The sequence below is a fragment of the Danio aesculapii genome, chromosome 1 (assembly GCF_903798145.1).
Source record: "Danio aesculapii chromosome 1, fDanAes4.1, whole genome shotgun sequence".
Taxonomy (NCBI): Eukaryota; Metazoa; Chordata; class Actinopteri; order Cypriniformes; family Danionidae; genus Danio; species Danio aesculapii.
In genome coordinates, this window is record NC_079435.1 from 38,553,114 (window position 1) to 38,564,045 (window position 10,932).

At 37.6% G+C, this 10,932-nt stretch overlaps 1 protein-coding gene across 1 annotated transcript in view; it reads left to right on the plus strand.

Moving 5' to 3' along the window:
* chrna6 (cholinergic receptor, nicotinic, alpha 6) overlaps window positions 1-9,937 on the plus strand; it is a 30,510-nt gene extending 20,573 nt beyond the window's left edge. Inside the window, 4 exon segments of the mRNA XM_056460068.1 lie at window positions 1,400-1,509; window positions 1,698-1,713; window positions 1,716-2,756; window positions 8,850-9,937. Coding sequence (XP_056316043.1) covers window positions 1,400-1,509; window positions 1,698-1,713; window positions 1,716-2,756; window positions 8,850-8,975 — 1,293 coding nt within the window. The 3' untranslated portion in view covers window positions 8,976-9,937.
* The last annotated feature ends 995 nt before the right edge of the window (window positions 9,938-10,932 follow it).

The following is a 10,932-nucleotide window of genomic DNA, read 5'->3' on the forward strand; positions in this document are numbered from 1 at the left end:
TGTGATTTATTAGCTAAGCTATGTTTTAAAAGATAAATATAATGTATATAACTACACATTTATATTTCTTCAATAAATTATATTACTTTTTTATTAATTGAAAATGCACAGATGTTGATGTTTCACAATGTTTTTACACAACATTATTTGAATCTAACAAGCTTAGTTTACATTGCTCTACTTACATTAAATCTAAATCACAAATATCAGAAGTGACAACAGATTGCTAATATTTAATTAATGTCTAGATTTAATAATGATATTAAGTAATGCACTTACTTTACACATTTTATTCATTAATTTTCCTTCTGCTTAGTCCCTGGTTTATCAGGGCTTACCACAGTGGAATGAACCGGCACTTAATTGACATATTTTTCTATTTTTAATTTTAGGTTGGTTTGTATATTGTGATTTATGTTGGTAAAATAATTTATAATTGCATCTTTAGTGATTTTCAACTAATTACACTGTCTTGTCCCAATAGGTGGATTTAGAGGTTTTTGCAAAAAAAGCACAAGTGAAAGAAAATTTACCTTGTTAAAACCAAAGAATTGTCTAAAGTGATATTTTTGAAAAAAGTTATTTTATTAACTAGATAATAACATTTTCATTATCTATAAAATTAAACTTCTGAACATAATTATAGGAGCGTGATAGAATATGCTTATTTACAAAAAAAAAAGATCTGATGGATTTAGGGGGTTTTGCTCCACGCATGCATGCACGCACGCACGCACGCACGCACGCACACACACACACATATATATATATATATATATATATATATATATATATATATATATATATATATATATATATATATATATATATATATATATATATATATATATACACACACACATGTGTATATATATATATATATATATATATTTGCAAAGGCCAGCAAGTGATTAATTTTTTTATAAATTGTTAAAATATTGGTGTCTGTGATGCAGCACGTCCAGAGACTGTTGTGTACATCATGATTTTTTATAAAATTCACTTTAATGTGTGGTATGACTGAAAAGTGGTCATAAACAAGTATTTTCTCAATTCAGTTGAGTAGCGGCTTGAACCAGGAAACATTATTCCATACCCCAAAACTTAACAAGCGGATGGATATATGCCACTCATTAAACATATTTGATGGCAAACAGAACACCAGCTCAAGCATAAAAAGTGCACACACAAAAGGACACTCTGACAAGGCACACATGATAGGTGTACACATACTGTACAAGGGTAAATGCCATATTGTGTTTGTATGGTACCAAAACTTGGAGAATGTGCAATATCTGCTAATACATTAGCACAAAGCTATTAAATATCTTTAGAATGCAATTAGTATTAATAGAACTTTATATTAACAGTTTAATTAAAAATGTGATTTTTGTCATAGATATGGAATGACTACAAGCTGAAGTGGTCACCAGCAGAGTTTGATGGAATTGAGTTCATCAGAGTCCCATCCAATAAAATCTGGAGGCCTGACATTGTACTTTACAACAAGTGAGTCATTCATCCTAACACTGAAGCTGAATAAATATGTATTAATTAATGTTTATAGTAAGTTTGACAATATTTTAAGATCCTTCATTTCGTTTTGAGTGCCATGAACACAGAGCTAATAGTTTGATAAAATAGCAATTATTAATGCTTAATAGGGCATAATTTTCAAACTTCTTTTCCTGACACAGTGCTGTTGGGGACTTTCTGGTGGAGGACAAAACCAAAGCTCTTTGAAATTTGATGGAACCATCACTTGGGTCCCACCCGCAATTTTCAAATCTTCCTGCCCTATGGACATCACTTACTTTCCTTTTGACTATCAGAACTGCTCTATGAAGTTTGGTTCCTGGACATATGATAAGGCCAAAATTGACCTGGTTCTTATTGGCTCAAAGGTCAACCTTAAAGACTTCTGGGAAAGTGGAGAGTGGGAGATCATTGATGCACCGGGTTATAAGCATGACATCAAGTACAACTGCTGTGAAGAGATCTACCCAGATATAACCTACAGTTTTTATATACGCCGATTACCCCTATTCTATACTATCAACCTTATAATCCCCTGCCTCCTCATCTCTTTTCTGACAGTACTGGTTTTCTACCTTCCATCAGACTGTGGTGAGAAGGTGACCTTGTGCATCTCTGTACTTCTCTCTCTCACTGTGTTCCTTCTTGTCATTACGGAAACCATCCCATCTACTTCACTTGTGATCCCTCTGATTGGCGAGTACCTTCTCTTCACCATGATCTTCGTAACCCTCTCTATTGTTATCACTGTCTTTGTACTTAATGTGCACTATCGCACCCCTATGACCCACACTATGCCCAGCTGGGTCCGCACTGTCTTCCTTCGAGCTTTACCCCGCATCATGCTCATGCGCAGGCCTCTTGATCTATCAGAGTCCACTGGAAAAGGAGGACTAGAAACTGGGGGCTCATCCGGGACAGGGGCAGGGCGAGGAGGAGAGGGGAAGAAGAGAAAGAATAGTGGATCCCAACAAGGTGCAATGAACTCTCTGGAATTTGGAGAGGGCAAAGCAGCATTAGAAGGAAAGAAAGGAGGATGCCCATGTCATCCACTGAAAGAAGCAACTGAGGGAGATTGTGGAAAAGTCAGTCGTCAATTAAGTCCACAGGCTATTAATACAGTTGTGGCTTTTTCTGTCGTGTCACCGGAGATCAAACAGGCTATTGAAAGTGTGAAGTACATTGCTGAGAACATGAGGAGCCGCAACAAAGCTAAAGAGGTAAAGAGTTTTCCATTCAATTGTTCCACCCTGTACAACACTTTGACTATTAGGAATTGTTCTCTTTGGATTAACAGGCTGATAAAATTTTATCCCCCTGGCAAAAAATTACACTGCCATGAAACTTGATTACACTCACAGTCAAGCTTTTCCATCACAACAGAAAGTATAGGGGCAGCCATGAACTAATAGTTAGAGAGTTGGACTTGTGATCTAAGGGTGTTTTCACACCTGCCTTGTTTAGCTCGGTTGAATCGCACTAAAGTTTGTTTTCCCTCTTGGTGCGGTTTGATGGGCAGGTGTGAAAAGTGTGCACCAAAAGCAGACCAAAAAGGGTACCAAGACCTCCTTGAAGAGGTGGTCTCAGTACACATTCAAACAAACGGTTCGCTTGTGGTGAGAACAAGACCCGAACTAGAACAGACCCAACTGCAAAAGTACTGTGCCTATTTGGACTACTCCAGCTGCCGTAGTCCACTGTGCAATATGGGATGTGAAGGAAAAATATTTGATGACAGCGCTTTACCAACAAATGTAGAGAGAGAGAGGGAAAAACATTACCTGATGAATTATTGAAAATATTTACGGAATATGACCATGTTGCAGTATAGGAAAATTAATTAATGCCTATGACATGAACAATAACATCAAGAGTAACATTTGGCCAATGAGTGATGTGAATTTTGTCACATGACTGCATTTTGGTTCTTTTCAACTGGTTTAGACCAAAGCAATCAATGTGGTGCAATCAAGCAATCAATGTATCATTTGGTGCCCTTGGCATGGACCAAATGAACCGAACCACAGATGTGAAGCACTCTAAGGAACGCATGTCTGAGTCCTGGCACCAGCAAGGATTGTAGTTGAGGAGTGTAATAAAACCAGCACTTCTTTTCCACTGTCAATTGAGAAAAGTTCCTAAGGCACAGAACCCCCAACTGCTTCCAGGGCATCTCACTGCTTGAGGTGATAGAGATTTACTTTGGATAAAAGCATCTACTAAATGCTAAAATGTCAAATGTTATTTACCTGCTTGAGTTGATGGCTCCAACAGTGTTAGTAGAAGTCAAGTAAGGATCTTGTTGGTTTTAGGTTTTCAGCAATCCGTTTTATCTATCTTTACATATACTACTCACAGGAGAGTGGCAGTGACATCTTTTGGCCCATGGAGAGATCACATTTTGTTGACATTCAGTTTTACAGGAGTCTGTCTTGCTAAAGAATGATAAAAGATAGGGAATGATGTACATCTTGATTGATGTACCCAATCCCAATTCTACCCCTTAGCCCTTACCCCTACCCCTTGTTTTGCGCGTTCACGAGAAGGGATAGGAGTGTCCCAATTCTCTTTATCTTGAAGGCATTAGGCTAAGGGGAAGGGTTAGATAGCCCTTGAAACTGAGATTTTTCAGAACCAGACAGGAAAATTTCCCAGAATACACTACCTACAATGACAGTATAGCTGCAAAGGAAGTAAGGATATGCAAAAATTAGTATTTTTTGTGATTATTAAACATTTTTACAACAAACAAGCATATGCTTCAATACATTCATAACAGCTTTTGTGTTTTACCATCTTTAAAAAAAAAGCTGAAATAAAAACCATTAAACCAGTGGTTCCCAACACGGGGGGTCCCGGCCCACAAGGGGGCCTCAGCAAGCTCTGTGGGGGGTTGAGACATATTTAAAAAAAAAATGTAGCACTGGATAATTAGGAGAATGATGCAAATTTTTCGGGTTGCATCGCTAGCAATACTGGAAACACGAAATGCAGGAAAAACCAAAATAGTTACATGAATTATGGGTTTCTTCCGTTTTCTCAAAGCAAAGAGTCTCTGACCCAGCCACAGAGCTTTATCTGCGCCAAAGTTCTTGCTAACGAGTGCATGAGGCCGTCTAAGTTAATAAGACATTTTCAGAATACCGCGACAAGCCCAGATCATTTATTGAGCGCAAGGCAAAAGAATTGACACATATCCAAAATGAGATGAAGGACGTCACAGCTACTGACAAGAAGCTTTAAAAAAAATTGGCAACTAATAAAGGGCTAATTTAAAGGCCAAAGGCTTACATTTTTCAGTTACAAATGACCTACTGATGTTTTGGTTTTATATTTTACATTAGGCTATTATTTGTCAGAGCCGTAGGCAGCCTGGTGAAAGAGAGTTCTTTTTTCTCAAAAGGTGGACATTTTAGGCACTATTTTTAGCTGGATAGCTTGTCGGATGGTTCTCATAACCACATTTTTTGATATATCAAAAATATTTCCTAAAGATATGAAAAAATAATAATAATACATGCATACAAATTTATTGCATAATATATCATTAGAAAAAAATGGTAGCCTATATTGTCATTTATTAGGGAACAAACACAAACAAAACCCAAATGCCAAAGCATTAAACTTTCCTCAGTGAGAATTTAAACAATAAAAAATAAAACATAATAATAATAATAACATAATTCATATTTTTTTCTTGCCTCTCTTGTAAAAAAGTACATTTGATAATTTATGGATGACAACAACAGCCTAATTAGTATTAAAATTTACTTTAGCATGAGTCGCTTTTGGTGCTTCACACTTTTTTTTGGTCTTTTTTTGTTTCAAGAATAAGGTCCAAGATTTAGAATAAACATTACTTGTAAAATGTTTTCTCTATTTAACAACAATACAGTAGATTCTGCTTGGTCTTAAAGCCTTCGATGGGTTATTTCCACAATTAATGATGGCATAGCAGTCAAAATAGGACAAATTAGGTCATCTATGAAGCAAATTTTATGAAGCAACATTTGTCAGTGTGGGGTGGGTCTTTCGAACCACCCGAACCCCCTGGCTACGGGCCTGTTTGTTCATAAACATATCTAGATGTAGCAATAAACATATAGTTTGTTTGAAAACAACTATTTTTGTCATCTTTACTGCAAATTTATATGAGCGATAATATTGTTAAATGTTGAGGGGGGCCTTACAATATTTTCCAAAGGAAAAAGGGATCTCAGGCAAAAAAAGGTTGGGAACCACCACTCTAAATTGCTATCTATAATCCCTAATATTAACTCCTGTATAGCAGTCCCACTACATTCTGTCACTTGATGACACTCTAGTCTAGTGCCTGTGAATTATCTTTTTACAGTGTCTGGTATAATGTTAGTGTTGTTTTTGTGTGTTTACTGTTTTGTGTGTGAATATGGCCACTGTATAAATGCACAGTACAGTTATTGCCACATTATATTGTTATGATAACATGATATAAGCTTTTAGTGATTTCCTTAAGATAAATACAAAAAAAATAACGCAACTGGAATAACTACAACAGTTACCATCGTCGATCTCATATAAAGCAAGAGACGGCAATGACATGTAATGCCCTTTCCCTTCACACTCTTTTTCAAGGGCCAAGGGGAAGGGGAAGTGGAAGAGGTACAAAATAAAATTGGGATTGGGCCTTAGAATTACATTTTTTCTTCCATAAAATTGTACTCAGTGCAGTGAAAATATAGTCAGCATGTTCTAATCATAACAGTCAACAAAACTGCGATATCTTACATAAAGAAAGGGGCGGACCTTCTTTACAGTGGAGGACCCTGTCTCAGAGAAGGACATCTTCAAGGGTGAACATAGATCTCCCATGACAACGTGGGTCTCTTTGAATTGGGTGGAAACACAATGTGTGCTTTGTTTTATAAATAACAGTTTAGTGTTTCCCCAAAAAAGACAAATACAGGCATCAGTGGCCCAAGGTTATTTGTTTATAAATTTCCTGTTGTGCCTGCAAAAAGATGGTATTCTTACATCACTGACCTTCTTACAGGACAACCTTTGTTTTTGCTAGTTGTGTTAGATCTGCTCACCCAACCAAAGGAGAAAGTGCTGCATTCTTGGTCAGAGCTGTGGGCTATACGGTCTGTTTAGGGCTTAATATTATATCTAAAGTTCAGGCTGATAAATCCCTTTAAAAATGTTTATTTATTTATTAATTGTTCCTTTTGGTATGAAAGTCAAAACAGAACAAATCTATCAGCATGTCATAAGGAAATCAGCGGGGCTACTCTTGAGGCATGAGGCCTTTTGATTGATTGAGGAACTATTTGGCTCTTTTACCATTCCAGCCCATTGTACAGCACAGACTAAGCAACATCATTTACTGAATTGTGGAGACTATCTCTTGGCACGTAACAGCCTGAGGGAGTACACAGTCATTCAACTCGTGGGAAGACTGCTTCCGAGCTGTCGTATTAATTCCTGTTCTATATTTGCTGGAATCATTGGGCGTGAGTATTGGCCTCACTGTCAATGTGCTGCACATAGTAAAGCAAATAAATATAACTCTGAATACATAAGGACTATTCCAGAAATAGAGAAGTGCTCAAATCATCACAGCCTTATTCTATAGGAGCTATGGTAAAGAGGTTTCTTGAACCATAGGTATGATGTATCATGTCACTGATTAGGGGATTTTCAGCCACACAATTCAAATGTGATTTCCAGTAGCCAGTGTGTTGTACCTTAATTCTGTTTCTTTCTGTGAATGGTAATTATGGGTCTAACAGTGTCTTTACTCACAAGACAACTGAATCAATCAATCAGTCTTCTATTGTCCTATCCACTTTCCATTCATATGCCATAATGTCTTCATTTTAAAGAACCTCATCGCCCACTGGAACAAGTTGCCCACTTAGTGTCTGACTCAAATTCCATCATCATTCTATGCTTTGGTTGTAATGTCCTCAGAAAGACAGGTTGTACATCACAGTCATCAAGCATAAGCTTACAGAAAAGACTCAGCAACTCTCAGTGGAAATGTTTACTGAGTGCTTCACTGACAATAAGTGCTTTAGATTCCTCAGTGGAGACATCACACTTTGATATGGAAAGTCTCACCACTTCATCCTTCATCTTCATTTTTGGCTCAGAGCCTCAGTACTGAATCACATTAGCATTGTAAAGCAGCCAGTGCCTAAATACGTGGAGGAAAACTGTTTCACAAATTTCTGCTTATTGTAACACAGGCAAATTTAGCTAATCCCCATGTAGCATGAGAAAAGCATTCTGGACTGGCGATAGGCCTGCATTTTTACAACCCAGGCTCATTCTGAAAACGTATCCCTATATGTTTCTGGAGATCGCAAATTATGTAGCCAGAAGTACTTATGGCTGTATTTCGTCTCACTAGATGACCACTTGCCTCCATATAGATGGCTTTCCTGCTGTTACCAGTTTGTCCAGTTACTGTAGCTCGTCATGTATGTCGGTGGACTTGAGACGCAGTTGAGACAGAGACGGAGTTGACCACGACAATGGGGTTCGAGTCCCGTGAAGAATGGTTTCAGAAAGCAGGCTGTTTAGAAAAGCATTAAAATGGCATTAAATTACAGCAGGTGAATGTTAATATTACCTTAATTAAGCTTGAACTTAAGATTTGATTTATGTAACCGAATCCGTCATTAATAAACCTGACTAATACCTGACTTAATAACCCCCCCCCCCAAAAAAAAATAAATAAATAAAAATAAACAAGTAAATAACAGGGTGAGAATGTAGTAAAATCCGATAACAAGGTAAAAATCAGGTGAGGGCTTTTCTTGTTCTGGATTGCTTCTTGGGTTTAGGAAAGTTAGTGGGTGGGTCAGTCTGTGCTTTTGAAAATACAATTGGTTGGGTTTAGGGACGGAGGAGGGTGAATCAGTCGATCAGTTAGTCAAACAGTCAATCAACAGCAGCCTCTGGTGGATTTGCGTAAGAACAGCAGGCTTAAATGGCTCTTGCGAGAGAAATTTGAGATCTCAAAGCATACACAGCGGCCTCTGGTGGATTTAGCGAAAACAAAATCTGCAAAAAACGTAGCTCCTGGGATGTATTTGGTGCTCTCTAGAAATGTATATAGAGGTACATTTTTAGAATGAACCTGGGTTGGCATTTCATCCATTCTCATCCTCTCTTTGCCATTTTCTCCACCATTTACCTGGCTTTGATGTGCTCTCATTTTCCTTCTTTCTCTCATTTTCTTTTCTTGCTACCTCTAACCTCTCCTTTCTTTCATTTATTAACCTTCTTTTTTTCCCTCTGCCTATTGTGTGCCCTTTCTCTCTTAGGTGGAGGATGATTGGAAGTATGTTGCCATGGTGATTGACCGCATCTTCCTCTGGGTCTTTGTGCTGGTGTGTGTGTTAGGAACTTTGGGGCTCTTCCTGCAACCTTTGATTGGCTTCCTCTCGTAATTAACTATAACACAAACCAACAATTTTCTGAGTCACTGACATGCTCTGTATTTATTAATGTCACATGTTCCGTCACTACAGCAAGACTCTAATAGTATAAACCATACACAGGTGCCCTTGTACAGCAAATGTCCAATCAGTTTTCCTCTCTGCCACTAATCACTTGGAAGGTTAAAGGCTGATTTTGGCCTTTTAACAATCATTGACTTTGAAACTTGACTATAAGTGAACCTTCCAATCACAGCCCATCTTAAAGAACTGATGTCCATAAGAAGACTAATCAGGCTGATTGGTGTGTTCACTACTCAAATCTGATTTGCTAATCTGATTACACAGGTTTGTACCAAACAACATTGTCATCTCGCAGTCACTCAGGAAAATCTGCTAACAGACAGCAAAGGTTGATTCTTTAAAAGTGGGAATGGAGAAATAATTTAAACCTAAAGAAATGTGTTGTGTAGATTAGTTCACCAAAATCTTTGAGGATAAAGAGCGAGCTGTGTAATTATGGGATGGAATTATTCCAGATTATGGGTGATCTAAAAATAAGTTTGAGTTGTAGCATGGCTACATTCCAGAACAAAATGACTAATCGGGTCCCATTTATGCCAAATAATTTGTTTAGAATGAGATTAATTAATGTTTCGCCCCTCTCAGTGTGTCTCATCCCACTTGCATGGTGATTTTGTTTCTCATTTGAAGCAGATGTATTGACCATGATGTTTAAATCCTTAACTGTTTTTAGAGCTGTGCAGGCTATTAAAATGACTGCTTTCCCTCCCTTTCTTATACTCACACTCATACACTCTCTCTCTCTCTTGCTCCATCAGAGACATAATCCCCTCTTTAATATCACCATTTCAATTTTTTTCCCACTTCCACTTGTCAACTTCTGACACTTTTGTAAAATATTTTAAACAGATGTCTTTCAAATAAAAATAAGTTCTTTTTGTTGTACCCACTATCATCTCTCTGTCTTACTGCTTGTGTGTTGAACTCAGTAAGCAGCGAGTGTGTTCGTGTGGCGTGTGGCGGTGAAACGCTCATGCTTATCTTGGCTTGGCTGCTACAGCCGAGGTTGAAAGTGCCTCTGGTTTTATGATTGGTTTTAGTAGTATTAGGCCTTTTGAAGTAACAGCTTTCTATAATCATTTGCTAAGTATAAAAGCGGTTTCAGAACTATCTGACTTAACTCTAGCAAAGACATAATCCTCTACAACTGTTTATGGGGTGTGGAATTTACAGGCTTTGCAATTTTACTGCCACGTTGTAGAGTGATCTAAGGTGAACAATGATTTAAAGAGGAATATATGCTCTGTTTAAATGTTATGTGTTCATATACAGTTGAAGTCAGAATTATTAACCCTCCTGAATTATTACCCCCCCCCCCCCCCCCCCCCCCCCCCCCCCCCGTACATTTTTTCCACAATTTCTGTTTAACGGATTTTTTTTCAACACATTTCTAAACATAAACATTTTAATAACTCATTTCTAATAACTGATTTATTTTCACTATCTTTTTCATGATGGCAGCACATAATATTTTACTAGATACTTTTCAAGATAATAGTATCTAGCTTAAAGTGACTAAGCTACATACTATCTAGTTTAAAAGCTTAACAAGGTTAATTAGGCAAGTTTGGCTAATTAAGGGGGTCACACACTGGATGCGTCTCTGCGCCACACAGAGGTTGGAAGGATTGCACACCAGACCATGACTGGTTTGTCAGTTTATTGGCTAATTCGTACAAATTCGTACGAGTTCAGTCGTACGAAATTGTACGATTTTAAAAAGGAGGCGTGGGACCTAACCCCACCCCTAAATCCAACCGTCATTGGGGTATGAGCAAATCGTACTAAACTGTACAAATTAGATTGTACGAATTCATACGAATTAGCTACTAAATCAAAAAGTTACGAATTGCCATGAGATTGTGTTGGTTCTGTAACATCTAAT